A 23,838-nucleotide genomic window follows, 5' to 3' on the forward strand; every position below is an offset into this window, starting at 1 on the left:
TCTTTGTCTAGGTTTCTATCCAAAAAATAATAATTAAAAAGGGGTGCAGAATAACAATAAATATACTGACCCTCTGCCCATAAAAGCCATTTGAAAGACTTATATCTGTGAAACAGCCTTGGCATTTTATTTCTTGCAGATAGCTGGGGTATATGAACAGGGTATGAAAATAAACTATAGCCATGCGCAATGCATAATGTATCTGGGATGCTTAAGTCTTTTCTCATGTTTTTTTTTAACATTGAATAGAGAGATTGTTAGAACACAACATGTACTTACATGACCTCTTTTCATTGGCATTATTTTACAAAAAAAGCCGCAATTGGCCACAGGCTAAATCCAATTGCTTGTTTATTGTACAAAAGCAACTCTTCAAAAGTGAAAACGCAAACATTTAGAGGAAGGTCAGTGAAGAAACCTTAGACTGCTATGTGGGGCAATTATCATTTAGGAGGTGGAAAGAATGAATATTTGACTCACTTTTCATACTGCCATTTCATTCGGCTATCACTTAGAATTATTCATCAAAACCAAGAGCATCTCCCAAGAAATAAAAGAAAGGTAAATGCGAGGAAGTAATTTTTAAACGAAGTGGATTCTCGAAAGCATACTTCCGATAACAGAAGGGAAGATTTGGAGGGGCGCACCACAGCACACGAGCAGAGGCGTATAACAAAACAAATTACTCTTTATACAGTTATTGTTCTAAAATGATACATGGATGTGTATAATAGAAATGGGACAGCAGGCTCGAACCCATTGATTTTTTTATAACCATTGGCAGTATCGTTCCTATTTGTTCTAAATACATTATTCCGAATATTTTGCCTTGCAATTTCCAATAACACTATTTTCTCCCTATCCATGCTATCCCTACTGTCGAACTGACTCTTTTTTTTCTGCTCGCACGTCTCTCTTTCTCCAGCTCTTTCCAAACCTGAACATGTATTACCCCACCCCTCTCTCTTTTCTTTCTTCTCTTTGCATCCTCCGCTGTCCTTTTCTCATCTACCGTTGTGGCCCAGTGGATAAGTCTTCTGACTTTGAAACAGAGGGTCGTGGGTTCGAATCCCAGCCACGGCGTAATTTCCTTCAGCAAGAAATTTATCCACACTGTGCTGCACTCGACCCAGGTGAGGTGAATGGGTACCCGGCAGGAATAATTCCTTGAATGCATGAGCGCTGAGGCAGCTCAAGCTAAAGCCGGGGTAATAATAATGATAACAATGCGCCTCGAAATAGAATATTTCTAGATAGATGGAGCTATATAAATGCCTATTATTATTATTACCTCTACCTCTTTCTCTCCACACCATCTTTTATACTTTCTTTTTCTTTCTCTCTCTCTCTCTCCTCATTTTTTTTGTTCACCCCTCCAAACGATCTATTTATTATACACGTTCACACACGCACAACACCCCCCTAAAAAAAATAATAAAATAATAAAACCTAACATTAAACAAGTCCTTCTCTTTGTGCATTTCTGAAAACTATGTTAAAAAATACAAGTCACACTGAATGAACAAATTGAAAAAAAAGCATTATGTTTATTAAGTAATAAAAATAAAGTGTTGTAAAAAAATATATGAAAAAGGAAAATCCCACGATGTGAATGATATCTAACCATAAGTACTTATACCTCTTTAAGAAATAAGGAATGAATTATTCAAATATTACAAGGAAATATTCTCATTAACAATTCAATACATTGTGTTTTCCATCATAACATTGCTAGTGTTTTATCTCCGTTCTTTGTATACTTAACCTAAATTTTACAGGAAACCCTATGGTCATTTGCCAATAATACAAATCATTCTCAATTTACCTTTTTTTAATGTAGCAGTATTATGACTGACTGACGGAACTACTGTGCCAAATAAATAAACACTTAATTTGCAAACAAGCACACAGCACATATATTTGAACACATACATCTGTGTATAATGACTAACATGTATCTTAACTCTTTATGTTTTACATCCCATAGATGTTACACAGGGACCATCTGGTTCTAATCGATTAATGGGTAGAAGTGTGCAAATGGTGGGGGAAAAAATAACAACAAAGGGAGCTACAAAATGAGTTCAGTAAGCAGTATGCATACAATGTATTATAAATCCGATAACCAGTGTGATGGCTCAGTTGGTAGAGCGTCCGTCTCACAACCGGGAGGTCGGGGGTTCAAACCTCGACCGCGTCAGACCAAAAGACATTAAAAGATGGGAGTTGCTGCTATCATGTTTGGCGTTCAACGATTAAAGCGATCTGGCGCTGCAAAGCGGCTGCTGGGCCCACGATCAATTGGGCAAAGCAAATTTTCAGAGTATTTCATTTCATGTCTATTTCGAACAATAAATTATGGATTTTCATCTTTATATAATTAAACCAGGCTGATTGCTAACGCATAGATCCAGGAATAAATGTGCATCACAAGAGAAGGCAAAAAGCTGCTTTCGCATGGGGGCAGACAATCAGTTCATATGCCTAATAAAAAAATCTAAGTAAGAGAAAGGACATTTACCTGTGCTTTCTTTTCATTTATTCATGTTTCTACTCCAAAAAATAACAGGATCTAGAAGAGTTGTATGAACACAAATGATGTATGCCTTAACTTATCCCATATAGTCTATCCACACTTTTAGAGGCTGTGTTCAGTCCATTGTACTCATCCTACCAGATACATACGATGATTTGAACACAGCCTCCACTCTAGTTTTGGACAGAACAAATAATAAACCCATGTGCATGCATCATTTGTAGAAGTATTACTTTTCTCAGCCAGTATTTATGCATCTTCCTATTCTTTTAATTTTCTTGTTTTATAAATTATAGTGGTATTGACTAGAACATTTGGATCTCTAATCTAACCAGGCATTATCATCCTGATCCAATTACTTCTAAGAGTCCATCGACCGATGAATGCAAGGAGTGGAAATAGTCATCACCGTCACCTGTCCGAGTTTCTTCTCCAGCTAGAGCACTATATTCCTTCCGTAAGGTCTCCAGTCTGAAATAAAGAAATGATAGATGGTGATTTTTTACCCGATTACTAAGAATGCATGAATGCTTGTAAACAAGCAACTAGAGGACCGATAGCTTAAGGTCCTCTCCGAGGAACCTGGTAATGAGGATTGATGCCATACCAAAGGGCACTAGCACACCAAGTGGGAATCAAACCGAAGTCAATGGAATCTGAAACCCTGCTCTACCGACTGAGCTATCCATGATAGCTCATGAAGGTGTTCTTCACATAAAAAAACATAAGAAAATTCATTTACCTAACATGTATCTTGAAGGGCCCCTTTAACCCTAAATAGACTGGGTTATTTTGATGCCTAACAAGACTGGGGGGAGCTGATTCAACCCCCCCTTATGATCTCGGCCGTCGATTGCGCGATTGCGACGAAAATTGGCACACGCGTTACCAATGGCATTATCTACAAAACTATAACATCAAATTCTGCAAAAAAATCTCATGTCTCATTAATTATGCTAATTTATGCATAAAATCATAAGTTTGCTCTAATTAATAAAATGATGCCCTGAAATGCTAATTTTTGTTTCACATACTCTAGATAGGCATCTGATCAAATTCATTTTTTAAAAATTTCAACATCACATTTATTTTCTTATGTATTCTATTGTTTTCTAAATTTCTTATGTATTTCTTTGTTTTTCGACTTTTTGTTTTTTATTGTTTTTTCAATGGAAATTGTCAGGGACTTTATTTTGACCATAAAAAAGATAAAATTAATCAATTTTAAGCAGTAAAAGGAAAAATAATGATATATTTATGAATTTTGGCTAAAAACACTATTTGCATTGGATTTGTACACAAATTCACGTTTTTGAGTAATTTTGGGTCTGCATGCACTTACGAAATGTTGCGTAATTTACCTGGGGGTCACACTTTTGGTCTCAAAAATTGCGCGAGACTTGAAAGTAAAAAGTCAGCGAGCGACGCGGTCAAAAAATTTCGAACGGCAGATTTATCGCGAAAAATGTCGAGGGGGGGCTGAATCAGCCCCCCCCCCCAGTCTTTTTAGGGTTAAGGAAGAATTTACTCTTATGCTACAGTTACCATCAGAGGCCAATCAAATGCATAGCTCCCTTGATGGAAAAGCTCCCGTGATAAAACAATACGCATTTGTGACACAATGGGTGATTTCAAGTTCAGTGTTGACCTTTTGGTGTTGGTGTTAGGTCAATTTTTACATGAGTATAACACCAAACATAAAATGAAGATGGTCCTGAAAAGTCACTCACTAGTTGTTGAGATATCAATAATGTGATCTGGATCAGTTTTACAAACTCTGAATAAGTTTTAGAGCTAGGGGAAGCAATCAAAATTCCAACACTAACACCAACACCAACGCCAACATCGGACTTGAAATCACCCACTGGCTCAAAGTCATTTTACGTGAAGCAAACACAGCAAGGGGAGTCTGTTCCTCCTGGACACCCCACACATTTTACATCTCACTTTACCCTGTATTTTGCCACAATCTGTTGCATTTATTCTGAAATTAAGAAATGTTGGGTGATGCGAGGTGATCGCAATCATGATGGACCAATGATGGGGCAAATTTTCGCTGCGATCACATAATCAGCAGCCAAGATCTGAAAGGGGAGTCAAATTGACCAGTATAATTATGCTGGTCTGAAATAGCCTAGTCAAATAAGGGTTAAGCACCCACTCAGTAGTGTGCATGTCCTGAGTATAATCTAACCAATATTCAATTTAATTCAAGATTATCTAACACATGTTTTCTCATGTTTAAGTAAATTTCATTTTTTTCAGAAAAATAAAAACTACCAAGACAAAAAAAAATGTCCTAAGCAATACAATGATGCATGATAAAATAAACTTGGCGTGACTTTTTTTTTATAAATAAACCCCAAAAGATTTTTAAAAAAACAACTTTTTTTTATATGAGAATTCCTTTTTCAAAGTAACATACCTGTGGTGTAGGTCAAGGTTTGTGGAATAATCACAGAATGACTGGAAAGTGTTCAGCGATAGAAGAATTTTCTCTCTTGAATCATGATCAGGTTCATCGAGCAACATAGGCACTGCATTACACCAACCACCATCTATCAAATTGGCAACAAGGTTGACTCTAAAGTAGGAAAAACAAATAATGAGCAAACCTTTTGAACATTTACATGTACAAGTAGTTTCTTCCATTTTCACAAAAAACATGTATCATGATTTTTCAACATGAAATACAGAATGTCCCACAAATAAATGCTAACAGCACTCTAGATGAAAATATGCTCATATCTCTGGTTATTGGGCCATATTGCACAAAATCTAAGTAACTTCATAAAATTGAATATGATTTGGTGATTTTCAAATTATACTCATTTAGAGTGGCAGTAGCATGTTTTGTGGGACACACTTTACAAAATAATTTTTCATAAAAGACTAAATATAAACGTATAACAGGTGCGTCTCCGAAAAAGAAATGATTCCCAAAAATCTATCATGTAGCAGAATATGCCTGAATGAAATACTTTGCATATGACCTCGTGAAAGGTTAACAAGTATTTTCTATGGGATTAAGGCATTCATGCACGAGTTACCTTTTGTTACTTGTCAAATTTTCCTGTAAAAAATGCCTCCCTCCCCCCAGGAAAATCCTGGATCAGCCAATGATTAAAACATTCTACTTTTAAATTTTGCGTCAAGACTCCACTCACCAACTCAGACTTCTCTCAAACTACTTAAGTCTCTCAACAACTTTTCTGGTTTTCATTTCTTTAAAGGACTAAATTCATTTTCAAACAAGTGGAATGCCTCTGGCCGTCTCACCTGCATCACGCGGTTCAATATAGCAGCAGTGCTGACTATGAATACTACTCTAACTCGCACAAGATGTTCAGTGATACATGGTTACTCTTATGTCCAAGTTTAATGAACTAGACCACTTTTTATGAACTAGACCAATAAACTTACAGAGATATGATGGTGGTTATTCAACGAAAAACCCCAACATGGTCAAAGTTCATTGACCTTACATGACCTTTGACCTTGATCATGTGACCTGAAACTCGCACAGGATGTTCAGTGATACTTGATTACTCTTATGTACAAGTTTCATGAATCAGATCCATAAACATTCAAAGTTATGATGGTAATTCAACAGATACACCCAATTTGGCCAAAGTTCATTGACCTTTGACCTTGGTCATGTGACCTGAAATGAGCACAGGATGTTCAGTGATACTTGATTACTCTAATGTCCAAGTTCAATGAACTAGACCAATAAACTTTCAAAGTTATGATGGTAATTCAACAGATACCCCCGATTCGGCCAAAGTTCATTGACCCTAAATGACCTTTGACCTTAATCATGAGACCTGAAACTTGCACAAAATGTTCAGTGATGCTTGATTACTATTATGTCCAAGTTTCATTAATCAGATCCATAAACTTTCAAAGTTATGATGGGAATTCAACAGATATCCCCAATTCGGCCAAAGTTCATTGACCCTAAATGACCTTTGACCTTGGTCATGTGACGTGAAACTCATGCAGGATGTTCAGTGATACTTGATTAACCTTATGTCCAAGTTTCATGAACTAGGTCCATATATTTTCTAAGTTATGATGACATTTCAAAAACTTAACCTCAGGTTAAGATTTCGATGTTGATTCCTCCAACATGGTCTAAGTTCATTGACCCTAAATGACCTTTGACCTTGGTCATGTGACATGAAACTCTAATAGGATGTTCAGTAATACTTGATTAACCTTATGGCCAAGTTTTATGAACTAGGTCCATATACTTTCTAAGTTATGACATCATTTCAAAAACTTAACCTCAGGTTAAGATTTGATGTTGACGCCGCCGCCGCCGCCGTCGGAAAAGCGGCGCCTATAGTCTCACTTTGCTTCGCAGGTGAGACAAAAACGATACTCTGTTTCCAAATTTCCAACTACGTCGCCTCTCCATTATGTACCGGTAGTTTGGAATAGTTAGGCCCCCTATTTGTATTTTGTGTTTTCTTTCTTTTTCAAAAAGTGCTTTGTATCTTATGAAAAGGTGCTTTGCAAATTTTTTTTCACTATATTTCTGTTGACCAGTTCTACCAAGACTTCATTTTCACTGAATTGCTTCCACAAAATGCCATCATATAAAGGGGGAGTGAACTGTGTGTGGTCTCTCATTGACTGTATGTAATAAATACACAATCTTAAAATGTACCTTTAAAGATATCTACTAATACTACAGAGAATAAATTGACCTACAATAGTATTTGTACAGAGAAACAAAAATGTTTTGAGAGGAAAAGCAATTCTTTGCTACTTGGTAACATCATTATTACAGTATAAATGTATTGAAATGTTAATTAGCATGTTATCATTCAAGTGGGTCTATATTACTACACTACACTAGCATTATGGGTCAGGAAACTGGCCAGGTATGAGTAGTTGAGGACTCAAGATGGCGCTATTAGTTCATACCTGCTTTAATGGTCATGGGAAATCATCTGGGTTAATTAACTTTTCCCTCAAAGTAAGAAGTATAAAAACACATTCACTTGTGGCCTATTTTAATTAGCATTTCAGACCACACCACAGGCTAGAATAAAATGCTTGTTGACTGTATGAAAATTACTTTCCAAGGCGGGAACATAAACAATGTTAAAACGACTTCAGTGGGAAACCTTAGATAGCTATGTGTGGCAATTATTTTCTTGGAGGTGATTTAAATGAATATTTGACTCACTTTTCGTACTGTGATTTCCTTTCCTTAGCAACTTCGTCTGCATCACTTGTTTCCAAATAAAAGGCATTTCTCTGGAATGACAAACATATAGGTTGAAATCAAAATCAAGCTAACATGAATTCTCATAGGAATTGCTTAAGTTAACCCTACATGAAGTTAAACTTAGACCATGTTTTTTTTAATAGAATATTAGTTGTCATCTCATCTCAAAATACAAATTATCTAGAAAAGTTTTTCCCAAAACTATTAAATTTTGTAATGAATTAAGAATAATAAAATAGGTTGCAATAAAGTTTAATTATTTAGTACATCATTGTCATGGATACTGAACAAGGTGGTACGCAAACCGCAAGTATCGCCTGATTTTGCAATCAATATGCAATATGACCCCTAGATGATGTTCTATTTCCCAAGGATCGTTTGTTACAAGTTTTAATACAATTGACGCAGAAATAAAATAAAATGCGAGCAGGTTGAACAATAAAGATGGACATGAGGTTCATGTAATGAGGGAAATTTTCGAAGGAAACTTAAGCAGATTTGAATGTAACAAAGACTATGCTGTCATGCATGTCTGCTAATAATACACAAGGGAGTTGTTCCAGAAAGGATAAAGTGTGACTGTTAATTTCAAATTTAGTTTTCTATTTTTGCATGCAGTATGACACCTAATTGCATTGGTCTCGGTCACCATCAAAGGAGTGTTCAATTTTGGCAATCACACAACAATTGAATTCAGATGCATAATGTGGGCTATATGCAAACGAGTGAGCCATCATAATAATAATAACAATAATACATAAGATTTATATAGCGCACTTTCCATCTTGATTAGATGCTCAAGGCGCTTCAGAGCAGAACAACAAAAAATATTTACGTAAAATACATGTCAGAACAATAAGTCAATGTCTATCATAAAACACTTTTATACAGGTATGTTTTCAGGTTGCCCTTGAAGGTGGTCACTGAAGTCTGGGTTTTCAAACTGTGTGGGAGAGAATTCCACAGGCTAGGTCCTGCATGAGCAAGACTTAGTGTTCTAAACATGTGAATTTATTTCTAACCTGTTCAACTAGTAAATCGTGGACGAGAGTCACGCTTTTGACTTGGATGAGGTGCACGCTATTGTCTAGGAGCGGGAGATAATCACTTGTTTCTCTCATTAAACCAGAGAGCACGCTTAGACCTCCAAGTTCAATAAACTTCCTCTGAGCAAACGGGAACAAACGGATGAGAGACGACAGTCCGTAGAGCGCCCTCTTCTTGACGGTAATAGAAGGAGATCGGGAGAGAACATGAAGAAGGGCGTGCAGTGCCCCGCTATCAAAGGCACTCACCTGAGCCTTGGGATTGCTGTGGAGAAAATGAAAAACATACCTCAAGTCATTACCAGAAGTCCGACGTATCGCCAGAAAGAAAGTGACTCATATTTTCAGAGGTTTACACTTGTGCATTCTTACATATTTTCACAAGCAGCTTTTATTGCTATGGATCTCCTCTGCTTTATTCACTGCACTATAGATATATTTGACCTCATGATGACCTAATGTGACCTCCCACTGGCCTTTGAACCACTGACCCAATACAAGTGCAGCTTCTTTTCTCCATAGTTTCAAAGCATTCATATTTCTCAGGGTTAATTTGGATTAAAATTTAGCTTCAGCACTTTTGACACATGTATTTTCATAAGTAACTTTGAACTGCTCTGATCTTCAGTCCACTACAGATCTGAACTCCTATGGACCTAATGTGATCTCATACTGACCTTTGAACTGCTGACCCCAGCCCACTGGCCTTTGAACCACTGACCCAATACAAGTGCAGCTTCTTTTCTCCATAGTTTCAAAGCATTCATATTTCTCAGGGTTAATTTGGATTAAAATTTAGCTTCAGCACTTTTGACACATGTATTTTCATAAGTAACTTTGAACTGCTCTGATCTTCAGTCCACTACAGATACATCTGAACTCCTACTGACCTAATGTGACCTCATACTGACCTTTGAACTGCTGACCCCAGTACATGTGCAGCTTCACTGTTAAGAACCACCTCGGTGGAGTTCAATGCACCCATGATAACATCCCATCCTCCTAAACTTGCAAAGTCAACTCCATTATCAACCTGTTAAATCAACAATGAAAAAAAACTAAACTATGATAATAAATGATAAATACAATGGCCCGTATTTTTAACTCGGGTTTAAATAGAACCCTGGTTTAAAGTTGTGGTTTAACTATGGAGAGCCAATTGGGAAACAAATCTCTAACAGTCAACATCCAATTTATTAACTCATATGACACCCAAATTGTTGATAATTGCCTGGAAATGATAAATGAAGTATTTTGAATTTTTTTCTTCATTATGAGGGGCCAAGTATTAAGTATAATAAATATACAATAGATATTTTTGGCTCCCCATTATTTTAGCACAGAGTTAGACCATGGTCTAAATTAAACCTGATTTCAGAATAAGGGCCAATAAATATAACACGCTGCAATACTCATACTCACGAACGTGGAAGATAGCAGGTGGAGATCGTGGCTTCAGTAGACCTTTGCAATAGGCCTGTTTACTAAAGTCAAGTTTATACATGTAAATGATTTCCAAGGCAACTTGAAATGAGGCATAACCTTTTAGTAATTAATGAGTAACAAAATCTCTTTGTTTTAGCAAGTTTTCACATTGTCAAGAGTGATCTTGTTCATTAGGAAAACCAAAGAACCATGCATAAAATTTCAATACAATAGCCAACGAGTCTACTGACCGTACAACGAGCACATCAAATCATTTATATCCTCTTTTTACTGTTAATGACAGGGAATTAATTTTGAGAAGTTGCTGTATATTTCATCATAAATGTGATAGAATAAATATCAAATTTATACCATTTTTATTTCAGAGAGGAAAACAATAAATTTGTTATCATTCATTTTTTTATACATTTAAGAATATTGTCAAGTTGTCAAATAACCAAGTGATGCCAATGATTGTTTACAGGTGTTTTTTTGAATGGGTTGTTTATTTTGCAAGTATGATGGACTGTATGCACTTTCACTGATTTTCTTCCAACATGTAGTGCACTTCCAACAGTTTTGATTTCTTACATCCATAATGATAGATTCAAGCTTATCTGTTACTTATTGGCTATTTGAAAACTTTGCAGCTCTGTCTATCAGTGGCTTAATGAGCCAAAAGTTTTGTGGGGACGTATCGTGCAAAAACTATAAAAAGTTGTTCATGAGCAAAAATTTCCACAATTTTATTACAAAAAAAAAACAAATTTTGTAATATATTTTGACATAATACATGTATTCAGAAAATCATACATCAAATTTCACCTTTCTCTCTTTCCTTTTCTCTCTTTTTTTTTGAGGGGGGCCAAGTGCTCCCAAGGCCCCCCCCCCTCTTCATGACACTGCTGTCTATTAATAAATCTATAAAAGTATAATAAACTTTTTTTCAATTGAACTATATCTAACACAGAACAAGTTCAAAGGCTTGACAGACTGGGAAAGGAATGATGTAAATTACTGAAATCAACCCGTCTGTAATGAACATCATGCATCCTACAACATTCCAAATACCATGCTTACACTCGCCCCAGCTCGCAGATTATCCTGCGTCGCGTTTACATGCTGCCCAAGCTCATGGATCACACTTGGCTCGCGGGGCAAAACACAGATCAGTGGATGAAATTTCGCCAACACCCACAATGTTCTGCGAGCAAGATTACACACACCCTACGTACTACGTGTGTAATGTTCTATTTGGTTCCATGCATTGCTCATTGCGACATAACAAACACGCAGCTAACTTGTTTTTGTTTATTCAGCTCCATCACTTTTATGTATCCTATCCTAAGAAATATCGACCAAAGCTGTCCCTCACCTACCCATCGGGGGGGGGGGAACCCTGTATATAGCCTTGGGACCTAAGGCAGCCATGCTAAAGCAGGGATAACAACTTGCAGAGCTAAGAAACATTCCCCCATTATATCAATGAGAAAAAAAATGTTGTGATCATCTTTATAAACGTCTCCCCCCCCCCAACATCAAAATCCTGGCAGCGCACTTGGGTAAATTGGTCTACTGCCATCTTGTATACACATCACATGATCATAATTTTAGTCTAATATCATTTTGTTGTTCAACATTTCCATTTTTAACCACCATTTTGTCCACCGAGTAGTAAGTCCCGTGATCATGGCAGTGGACCAAATGGCAAATCAAGAGAAAACACACTTTCCTTTATACCTTATGAACAAAGAATTCCAGATCTTGTAGGATGAGTTTCCGAGCTTCGGGTGATAAATCTATACGTTTTCTGTATTCATCAAGGAGTTCTGCCATGATCTCGTAGTCTGTTTTGATATCGACCTCCAGCTTAGAAAACTCCTTCTTGATTTCTTCAATAGAGCGGTATCGTTGTTTCACCTCCTCTATCTAAAAAGACGATAATCATTTTTAAAAATGATGTTCTTTGACATGTATAACATTGTACCAGTAGACACACTGTTTTGCAAATGAAAGTTAGAATTTCTTGTCTTCCCAGTACTGAATGATGCACCAAATGTACCATGTTTTTGTGTTAGTCTTTATAATGAATGAAATAAATGCTATCAATATCAATATCAATATGAAAATATCAATGAAGAAAAATCATTTCAATTAAGATTTGCAAATTACTGTTTAATATTAATGAAACTTCAAACCTTCTTCATTCTTTCAATGAAAATTAAACTATCCCTGTACTATTTTTTTTACTTTTTGTTCATTCAATCCTACGTATTAAGCTTTTATTAATCATTTATTTGTTTCACTGTATTATTATCATAATTATATGTTTGGTGTCGCCTGTGCCAGGGAGGCAAAAAGCAAACTGAATCACTACGTAATGTACATATACTGCAGCTTTCCACACATTACCAAACTATATAATACTGATAATAATCAGTGTCTAAGCGCTTACAATATATAATTACCTTGGTCATCAGTTTCAATCAATCATCCAGCACACAATGTGTTCACATCCTCCACTCCCTAGGGAGTATTCCAGTCAGTCGCCGGTGAGGCGCACACGTTACTGGACAAGCTATAATGACTTTCACATCCTACTTATTACTAAATTCAATGAATTCATCACCAGATTTTAGTTAAAATTCAGCATAATGCTGAATTTTACTTTTATTTATTTTGATATTAAAATTTTCAGCCTTGAATACCGCTTCAAACTCACCAATGCTTCATTATCATTGCAGTCATCACACTTGTCATCATCTGTCATCTTAGCAAGCCTTTCCTGAAGCTCCTCTCTATGGTGTTTCTCCATTTCCTCAACATTGTTCTCCACCTATCAACAAATTTAAAGATAAATCCCAGTTCTGGTAACGATCTCAAAATGACTTTTTACAGAATCTAATATAATGACCACCCAAGTGTCTGTTTGTATGAATAAAAAATATGTGCCAAAGGATTCTGGAAAAAATTGCGTAATTGCTGAGAAATAAGCAAAATAAGCACGGATTCAGTCACTTCCGTCGGGTCTTTATTCCAGCAATCATAATACACTGTCCCACGTGTGCCTATCTGTGTTGGCGATCTTCAGTGTGATCGTATTTCAGCTTAGATTTTATGATTTTACATCATACCGGCAGGTTAACCTGTACCGCAATGGGAGCAATTGGGATTTGTAATGTTCAGCCCCCTCTCAACCCGAGTTTTTATCTAAACAGCTCATCTTATTGCCCACTGCCCCTGTATATACTAATTATAACTTTAAAACATATCTGATGAATTTCCATCTTGCCTGGGAGAATTAATCATCAGGTTTGCTTTCCTTCAGCAAGAAATTTATCCACATTGTGCTGTACTCAACCCAGGCAAGGTGAATGGTTACCTGGTAGGATTATTCCTTGAATGCACCAAGCACCTTCAGCTGCTAGAGCCAGAGCCGGGCTAATATATAGTGTGCCATTGAATAGGCAACTAGATAATCGGCACCTCATAAATGCTATTATAATATTATTATTAAGAAAATACCCCGAAATAGGTATTTCTGTACAAACAGGAGAATGCTGGTGATGGCAATAAACCAATTTATTACAAGGGCCTGAATTCAATTTTATTTGTATGGGGGGGGGGGGAGGGCTGAAAACTTTCTTTACTAATTGGAGTACACTTCAGGTTCAAGAAATTAATCAATAAATTATGTTCCTTGAATCTCACCTGAGTCAATCGAGTAATCAATCAAGATCTCAGTGAGTGATCCAGGCAACTTTGATAAGTGGATATAAACCTTGCAAAAGCCTTGTACAAGACCATCAATGGTCAAGTCTGGCGCAAATATTCACTACTGAATGATACGCGCCTTATAAGCTGAAACAAAACCCCAGAAATTTGTTGCTTTAAATTAGTAGAGAAAAACCAAACAAGCATAAGGCTGAAAATTTCAGCAAAATCGGATGTAAAATAAGAAAGTTATGACATTTTCAAATTTTTGCCTATTTTTCAAAAAACAGTTAATGTATATGCACAACTCAGTGATACGCAAATGAGAGAGTCGATGATGTCCCTCACTCACTATTTCTTGTTTTAATTATATATTTGCATTCCGACCAGGAAACCGTTTGGTGAAATTAAGCAAAATTTTAAAATATCATAACTTTCTTATTTTACATCCGATTTTGATGAAATTTTCAGTGTCATGCTAGTTGGATTTTTCTCCTTTTATGCAAATCAACTTTTGTTGGGGTGGACTTGTCCTTTAAAGGTCAAGTCCACCTCAGAAAAATGTTGACTTGAATCGATAGAAAAAAATCAGACAAGCACAATGCTGAAAATTTCATCAAAATCGGATGTAAAAAAAGAAAGTTGTGACATTTCAAAGTTTTGCTTATTTTTAACAAAATAGTAATATGAAAGAGCCAGTTACATCCAAATGAGAGAGTCGATGATGTCACTCACTCACTATTTCTTTTGTTTTTTATTGTTTGAATTATATAATATTTCAATTCTTACGAATTTGATGATTAGGACCTCCTTGCCTGAAGCAGAAAATGTTAAAATAATGGTGTTCCACGTGTTCAGAGAGGAATGAAACTTCATTTCACATGACAATGACGAGAAAATTAAAATATTTCATATTTTTTAGAATAAAATACAAAAGAAATAGTGAGTGAGCGATGTCATCAGTTCCCTCATTTGCATACTGACCAGGATGTGCATATAACTGTTTTGTGAAATGAAGCGAAACTTTAAAATGTCATAACTTTCTTATTTTACATCCGATTTTGATGAAATTTTCAGTGTTATGCTTGTTGAATTTTTCTCTTTTTATTCAAATTTTTTCTTGAATTTTTTTTTTTCTTTTTTTTTTTGAATTTTTCTCTTTTTACTCAAATCAAGTTTTTGTTGGGGTGGACTTGTCCTTTAACAACCAGTGGAGAGATATATACCTTTTCCTGAGACTTATCACCTGTCAGAGATGTCTCTTGATCATCCAGATATTTGGCCTCTTTTTCTCCTGTTGCTAGATTGATCCTAACGTGAAGTCCTGCTGGGATAGCTTGACCTGTCAATCATCAATATGGATTCAATAAAATAATCCAAATCATTCATTTGACAAAAAGGTTGATTTCTAATGTATTTAAACGCCCTTTCAGTTCAACGATATTCTACATATAGAGGGCATGATGACTATCAATAATGAGTCGAACTTTGAGAGGGAATGAATTTCTAATATTACTTGTTTTTTTCTTTTAGGAGAAAATAAGAACCTTTCCAAGGGATAGCAAATAATATTCAACTTATACAACTCTGTATACTGGAATTATGTTTTATCATTTGCTTTTTAATTAGGCCTACATGTATATTGTAAATAACAAATTTGTAATTGTAAATTACCCCCTCAGCCTCTGCCACTGGTCAATGTTTATGCTAGTTTATACCAATGGATAGACAAATAGATGAATAAATATATTTTTTGAAATGCACACTATGTAATGAAGCGATTCTGAAAAGAGGGTTGGTAATTTTCTCCTCATATTATCATTCTACCAAAAAGAGGACATCAGCAAAATATCAGGGGATTAAAATAGTTAAAATCAGCCAGACACTTGAATAAGTTTTTCCTTTGAAAAACATTTCACAGTCATATTTTAGTACCTTCTATTGTCTACAATTCAACCGTTGGCTTAAATACTTCAATTATACTTCAGTATTTGCAAGGCTCTACACTGACTTTTTTTTTCTTGGTGGCCCGATAGGTGCACCAAAATCGTATTCTTGGTGGCCCTAAAACAATAGAAAACATTACAATTAATCAAAACTTTGGTAGCCTGACTGGGCCACCAAGTGTGGGCTTTTACAGAATTTTGGTGGCCTGACTCTTATTTTTCGTTGCCCCTGCCACTGCTAGTGTCGAGCCCCGGTGTTTGGAAAAGTCTTTTACCTTCTGTAGTCATCTATCATTCAATTGTAGGGTTAAATGATTAAATTAGACTTCAACACTATGAAATTATATTATATTAATAAGCAAGAACTCGCAATATTTATTCATAGTACAAGAAGAGGTTGTTACTCACTCCTTTTTCAGAGCTTTTTCAAAACAATAATCAAGTTCAAAATCATTAATACCCATTCTTCCAATAAATTTCATTTATGGTATATCAAGTCTAGTCATGAAGCTATAATTATTGAGCTATGTAGGTCCAAAACAATGAGATTCCCCAAGTAATAACTAATTCACAATTTATATCAATCTTTAGAAAACAGTACAAAGTTTTTTAGTAAATGATTATTAATTTTCACAGTTGATATCAATGCATTCCTTGTACTGTATCTCCCCCCCCCCTCCTTCAATTAGTGTCTTTTTGTATTCTTTGTGTTTTTTCTCCTTTTCTTACATTGTATTTACTATAATGATATGACATTCTGTTTTTTTTTATTAATATTGTTGTGTTTTTACAATGTTTTGGCAATCCAGCCTTACAAATTTCTCATAACCTTCATGGAAAGCCACTCAATTTATTTCATTATCTAATCACATTATTTGATGTTTCTTTTGCATTTTTATCCTATTTGTGAAATAAAGAATGAATTGAGTATTTTACCTTCTTTAATGGGCTGCCATTCATCTGATGGTTTGAAGACTTCAAGTATTTCTTGGTCATCCACCAAATCAACGACCCCATCCTCGTCCTCTTCACTATCACGAAAAGCTTCAGTCTCATGAAGGGTGACCGCAGTTGAATCAGTTCCCTAAGGGAAAAAAAATAATAATATAATAATATAAAACTAGAATTTAATTTGTCATGTGGACGAATTAGGTGGTCTGTCTTTATTCTCGGCATCATGATTACTATTACCATGTTCATGCATATCAATATGATCTTCATGATGACAACAGAATGCTCATTATGGATGGAATACTTGTGAAAGACGGGAGATGGTAAAGCACTGTGAAAAGGGTCTCTTTGATGTATGACAATACATGTGATATGAAAAAAAGCAGGGCCGTCGCCAGGGGGGGTGCGGAGGGTGCGAACGCACCCCCCTTCAGAACCAAAAAAAAATAAATTTTTTAAAAAAATAAAAAATAAAAAATAAAAAAAAAAAACGGAGGGGGGGGTAGGGATACTTGAGGGCTATATCCATTTTGGCCGGCGGGCTATATAACTGCATGAAATTGAGTTAATACGTTGTTTTTTGTGTTTTTGTGTTTTTTTTTCATAAAAAGCACCCCCCTAGAAAAAAGCTGGTGACGGCCCCGAAAAAAGTAATAAAAATCTTTTTTACCTTGCTAAATTTTAACTTTTATACCATTAAATTATCATGAAGGATCATGTACGAGGTGGTAAAAAGAAAAAAAATGGAAAAAAAATCTTGTTTACCCAAGGACTCAAACCTGCGCCCTTTAGAAAGCAAGTCAAATGCGTTATCCATTGAGCCACGATATTCCCCATAGAGAATACACGTAAGCAATTTTGAGAATTACAAATCCAATTTTGCAAGTGAAAAACGGGCATGATCCCGGCACCTGATCAAAAAATAAAGGGTACATTCCCCAAAGCTCAGAATCTCAGCTACAACATACTAAAAGCTCAGGGAAAACTGACAAATAACAATAGAGATATGGCTCACGAAATATAGGAATGTCGAATCTAGTTTTGACAAAAAGTCATTTCCCATAGACATTACACACAAAATAAGGAAAAATGACATGCCTCTTTTCATCGCTGTTTTACGCAATGATGCATTTCTCAAAACGAAAATTCATGTTAACTAAAGAGAAAGAGTACATTCTATTCTACTACATATCAAAATCTAGGCAAAGAAACGATCTATATTCGAGAAGTTACAACCAAATTTGCATAAATTTGATGACGTCATTTTTGAAAAAATGAAATTTTTAGTTTAGGCGCCATTTTGATGACGTCATGATATAATTTAGGGACATTAATGACATGAAATTAAATCTACAACTCATACTCTATCGATATATGAAAAAAAAATTGGGGGTCAATGGACTATTTAAAGAGCTACAGTGAATTTTCAATAGGCATGTTTTTGCCCATATATGGCCTATAGTGAGAGCTCGCGAGCTCGCACGCATACGTGCAGTAAACTTTAACGGGTGTTAATTTCGTCATTAATGGTCGTAGAAGGTTGATCAAGGTATCAAATTGTTCAGAATTTTATTATCAATGCAAAGATGTAAAAAAAACGGTGTTTCTGCGTTGCATTAAGGCGTTACGCGCGCGCAAAATTTTGAAATGCTTAAAATGATCTGAAACGTACTCTACTTTGGTAAAAAAGTGATTTTGAGCATTTTGAAATTTTGACACGTGCATACGTCGTGACCTTTGATGTAATGACCTGATGAACCTTGATCTGAAGTTAATCTGATGTTAATTTGATTGATTTTTGATAGTTGATAATGGAGATATGATTGATAATGTGATTTTACAAAATGGCGCCTAGATGACGTCATCATGACCTGATGACCTTGAAAAGCTTATTTTGACGTGTCCATGACAGATCCTATAGATGACATGAAATTCAATGAAATTGACCAAGTCCATTTTGAGATAACTTGGCGCAAGAAAATCCGTAAAAATAAATAAATAAATAAATAATAATAAATATAAGAAAATTCTGACGAAATTAAGAGGTGATCTGTCAAAGACAGACCACCTAATGAGAGCACTAAGTAGAATATCGACATAGAGAACATGAACCAAAATGGTTTCCCGTCACAAGTTGACCGAACATTTGGAAGAAGAAAATATGAAGAACATGACAACAGAGCTTGTGTATTAAAGCAATGCCTGGAAAATCACCTATTATTAGCAAAATGCTATGCTGTTCTGTTTTTTAAGAACAGCATGGAATAACTCTCTGGTTATGGTATGCCTCAAAATTCAAACCACTTGCTTACAACACACACACACTTAAATTTACAAAAAAAGCAGAGATGCCAAGTTCAAAGACCAGCTATGCGTGAGATTTTCTGTGAATCTGAGTGAGATCACAGACATTGTGTACAATGTATATGGAGATAGGCTGTGATAATTGCGTGAGACAGAGATTTGAGGGGATGAACAAGAGTCCAAAATGCTGGAGTCTCACGCATAATGCATGAGACTTGGTAGCTCTGAAAAAAGGGATCTTTTTAAAACTTATTCAAGGGTGGAAATCTCTCCAAAAAGGTAGGGAGGGACCAGGGGCTTGAAAATTTGGCAATCTCCAAGAAAGAAAAGAAAAAAGAAAAAGGTTATCACCCCAAATGTAAGGTCATTTCTACCCAAATAATTTTGACAAGCAAAAAAAAGGAAAAACAGGTAAGGTAATCTCGTCCAATTTCGATTTTTTATTCATGTATTTCTTTCCATCAAAAAAGACCAAAAATAGTAGGGGGAGATTTGATATTTCGTCCCCCTACTATTTTGGGTAGGGGAGCTGCATCCCCCCCATCCCCCCTTTCCTTGGGAAATCCATCTTTGTTTACAATACATGTGTCTCTTATATGTATATGGGAGGGAATTCAAGGCTCCATGATCAAATGACAATATCAAAATCATTAAATATACAGGAACCAAAATACTGGTTAATTAATATCATTTTGAATTTTACTTAATACACCATTTATAGAAACTTTATTGAAATGAGTATGAAAAAAAGGTTATTACCTTGCTAATGTAAATAGATTATGGATGAATTTGAAAATGAAACTAAGATGGTATTTAAGTTAAAAATATGTTACCAAAAATAATACAAAAGAAATCGACAAATTGCTGGAACTCATTTATTAATTTGATTAATGTATATACTTTGTGATTTGTAAATTGTATTATAGAGATGTAAATTAAGTCCCTCAAAAAAGGTTTAAAGAGAAAAAAAATCATTAAAATATATGATCACAGAGTCCTCAACTTGCTCAGGTCAAGGCTATTTCTTCCCATGAATGTATTGAAGTCAAAACTAGGACAGCTTGTGTAACAATGATAGTAACATGTATTGCAAGTGCAATTATAGACCAAAAGCTTCGGTCTCTGTTATGTTGGTTGTTCAGCTGAACTCCGTTGGCTTCACTCACCAAATACAGAGACCGAAGTTCTAGCCCGATCTGTACAGGGGACTCAATGGCCATATGTTTATTTACTTAAGATTGGATAAAACAGGGAAGTGAATTTGCGCAACAGCCGAGGTAAGTCACTGTTTTTGTTCCTTTTATTTAACTTGATTTTTCTCCAATTTTGGCAATTAATGCCAAGAGGGAATATTAATTTGCATTTTGGTCACGTTAATTTTCAAAATTTTCATTCATTAAATACAAAAAATGAAAAGCCCCGACGGGGAGATTTTGCATTGCAAGTCCCCGATGGAGGCTGCACGATACCGAGCCGTCTGTGTACGAGGAGAAATTAAAATAAAAATGTTAAAAAACTCCCTGAAACAGACAGCTGCCACTGTGCTAACCCAGTAGCGGGCGGGAGCCCAGGACCTTACGTGTTGACCATACTCACCTGACTAGCGTGAGTATGGTCAAAATAATTCTCCTGAAAAGTTCTCTCCTTCTACCCCAGTCTCGATCAGCCATTTTGTTACGATTCATAACAAAAATGGCCGATCGAGACGGGGGTAGAAGGCGAGAACTTTTCGTTTTTTTGAGGTTCCAGTTTGTGCCCAGATGTCAGGAAACTGCCACTCGTTAGACCTTCATCCATATAATCGTGGTAAGTGCTTGATTTCTGTTTTGAATATTTATTCAGAGCATTATTTTGACCACACTTCACGCTAATCAGGTGAGTATGGTCAATTACACGTAAGGTCCTGGTGGGTGTTTCATAAAGCTGTTCGTAAGATAAGAACGACTTTAAGAACGACTGGTCAGTAGAGGCGCACGGCCAATATTGGAGACTGACTCTAATGTGGGAGATTATCTCCAATATCAGAGACTTTTGTAAAAAATTTGGGTATCCAATTTCAGAGACAGTCTCCAGTTTTGGAGACCAATTTCCTTTGTTTACATTTGCGGCAAAAGGATTACCTTGGCGGCAAATAAAAATGTGATAAGCAGATTCCTCGTGAAAAATTACCCCTTTTCACCGTCTACTTTAAAAATTCACCGTCTACTTTTGTTTTAATAAGGATTTTTGTTGTCAATCACACACAAAACAAATGGGCTTCTGACCTCAGTGAGACAAAATTCTGAGTGGAAAAAATCATGCTTTTGTTGGTGTTGTTTCTTTTGACCTTTTGCAAAGCAAGTCTCCAATGTGGGAGATTGTCTCCCCTATTGGAGAGTCTCCCATATTGGCCGTGCGCCTCTACTGCTGGTGATCCTTTCTTTTGGTAAATGGTATATGCAATAGGCGATGGTTTAGCGCGTAAGAAAGGATCACAAGTCGTTCTTAAAGTCGCTCTTAACTTATGAACAGCTTTATGAAACGGCCTCCTGGGCGGGCGGGAGTTCCCTGGGTTACCACTGTGACTGTGCCAGCTGTCTATTGCAATTATTGAATTAACTACCGGTATTGAACTAACGCCGCGCCTGTCACGCCCGTAACTGAACAACCCTTCATGTGCGCTCTCTTATTCTAAAAATTAAAGGCAGTGGATTTAAAATATGGTTCAATTCACATCTTTTTGCTGAAATTTTTAAAGTTCTAAGTTCAACCCCCGGCCGGGATACTGTGACCACTACAGCGAGTCAAACTGATCGGGCGCGGGCTACGTTCGGCGGACTAAAACTCAAGACACCGTTGCAAGCGCTATGCATTCTTACCATTGAAATTACACCACAAAGTAGCGAAATATGAAGAATCACAGAAAGAAGAAGAATACCCATCAAAGTTGATCTGAAAGCCGCCATAACGATGGTAGCCAATAACCACAATTTGTCTGTCAAATCTTGATTTGCGTGCAAACTCTAGTTCAAGTGCCGGGTTCAAGTAAGTAGTGCTATGCTGGACAACGACGAGATGAGCTAGATGGTTTTGTTTTGGTTTTTGTGCATAGCGCATATATGTGAAGAGTCATCTGCCCGTTTTGTCCACGTGTAATAACACGTAGACTCTCGATCCAGATGATTCAATCTTGAGGATCATGGCAATCGGGGAAGGGGGGGGGGGGTATTATCTTATACACGTATCTCTGTGAGGGTGGGTTTGTGTGTGTTTTATTGTAATGTCCAGAAATTATTTTGATTAATTGGTATTGTAAAAGAAAAACAAATCATGTTCAACTTGAAATGTGTCTATGGATTACAAAGTGCGCTTTAGGGATTTTTAGAATGTATTTTTTCGAAAGGCCTTGTAAATTGTTGAAGAAATATGAACAGATTGATTATAAGTTTACTTTTGGAATAACCAATTTAAATTGCTTATGGATGAATTTTGATTAATATTGTTAATGTTTTGATGTTATTAATTTCATACAGCCATGCTATGACGGTAATAATAACAAGGAAGAAATAGTATATGATTTTCACACAAGAAAATAGCAGCGAACTTGCGGAGGGCGATGAAATTATTGACGAGTTTCAATTTTGATATGATAAACAAGAAATAAGCAAGAAAACATTTTTAAGATAATATTCCTCTCGTCATAGATCTGTTGTAGATCATGATAGCTAGCCTAGAGGCCTTTATAACGTGATATGTTCTCGCTTCCCGTCGGAGAAATTCAGCGCGACATCAGCCTTTTACGTTTCTATTGAATACCAGAAAAAAATATTGCTGAAGATTTCATAGAAATCCATTTAAGAAAAATATTAATTAGGATTGTGTTTATTTGTGACGTCCCATGCGAGCAACCACCCCCCCCCCCCGTTTAGATTTTTAATGGAACAAGATTATATATAGAAGGCCTAGCTATATAAATGTTTTTTTTTAACTTCACATTACATAAATGGAGGAGCTGCTTATTTGTAACGTCCCAGAGTTAAAAATTGAAATATTTATAGCTCCATTCTTGATTTTCATCAAACCTTCACCAACAGTTTTCTCTAATTTATCTGCTTGAAATAAAACCATCTTGTCATCAGGGTGAACTTCCCCTTTATTTGGGGGAGGGGGGTTAAAAACAACATGAGATCCAAATGATTTATAAGGACATTCCATAGAGCTATTCACAAATGAAATACATGGAGAGATTTTTCTCTCTATAATCTCTTGGATCACCTGATTTTATGGGCAATATAACAATGGATTGTAGCTATATTTTTGTCACCATCATCATCGCATTGTCAAATAATTTTTCACTTTTTTCTCTCCATCAGTGCCTTGATCTCTTCTTCCTAGCTCCCCCATTTATTTGATCTCTCTCCAAATTTTTTCTTCTCTTCCTGTCACCCCAATACCATTTACCATGCTCTCTCTCCCTCTCCCCTAGCTTGCTTCTCTTCTCTCCTCTCCCAATCAGTGGCGTAGCTACGGGGGGGCCTGGGGGGGCACGTGCCCCCCCCCTGAGATTTGGTGTGCCCCCCAGGTGCCCCCCCAGAAAAAATTGGCAGAGCAAAAAAAAGAAAAGAAAAGAGAAAGAAGAAAAAAGGAAAGAAGAAAGACAGAAGAAAAAAGAAGAGGAAAATAAGAGGAGGAAGA

The 23,838-nt window shown here is 36.1% G+C and overlaps 1 protein-coding gene across 1 annotated transcript; it reads right to left on the bottom strand.

Annotated features, from left to right (window-relative positions):
* Window positions 1–2,627: 2,627 nt before the first annotated feature.
* LOC121424838 (nucleotide exchange factor SIL1-like) lies at window positions 2,628–22,219 on the bottom strand. The gene is made up of 10 exons (XM_041620639.1): window positions 22,023–22,219; window positions 16,846–16,993; window positions 15,190–15,305; window positions 12,972–13,085; window positions 11,990–12,178; window positions 9,736–9,857; window positions 8,801–9,089; window positions 7,737–7,807; window positions 4,962–5,120; window positions 2,628–3,007 (listed from the first exon to the last, which is right to left on the bottom strand). The coding sequence occupies exons 1-10, from the start codon at window positions 22,107–22,109 to the stop codon at window positions 2,878–2,880; spliced, it is 1,425 nt and encodes a 474-aa protein (XP_041476573.1). The 5' UTR covers window positions 22,110–22,219; the 3' UTR covers window positions 2,628–2,877.
* Between the last annotated feature and the right edge of the window lie 1,619 nt (window positions 22,220–23,838).

The sequence above is a fragment of the Lytechinus variegatus genome, chromosome 12, assembly GCF_018143015.1.
Source record: "Lytechinus variegatus isolate NC3 chromosome 12, Lvar_3.0, whole genome shotgun sequence".
In the NCBI taxonomy this organism is placed as follows: Eukaryota; Metazoa; Echinodermata; class Echinoidea; order Temnopleuroida; family Toxopneustidae; genus Lytechinus; species Lytechinus variegatus.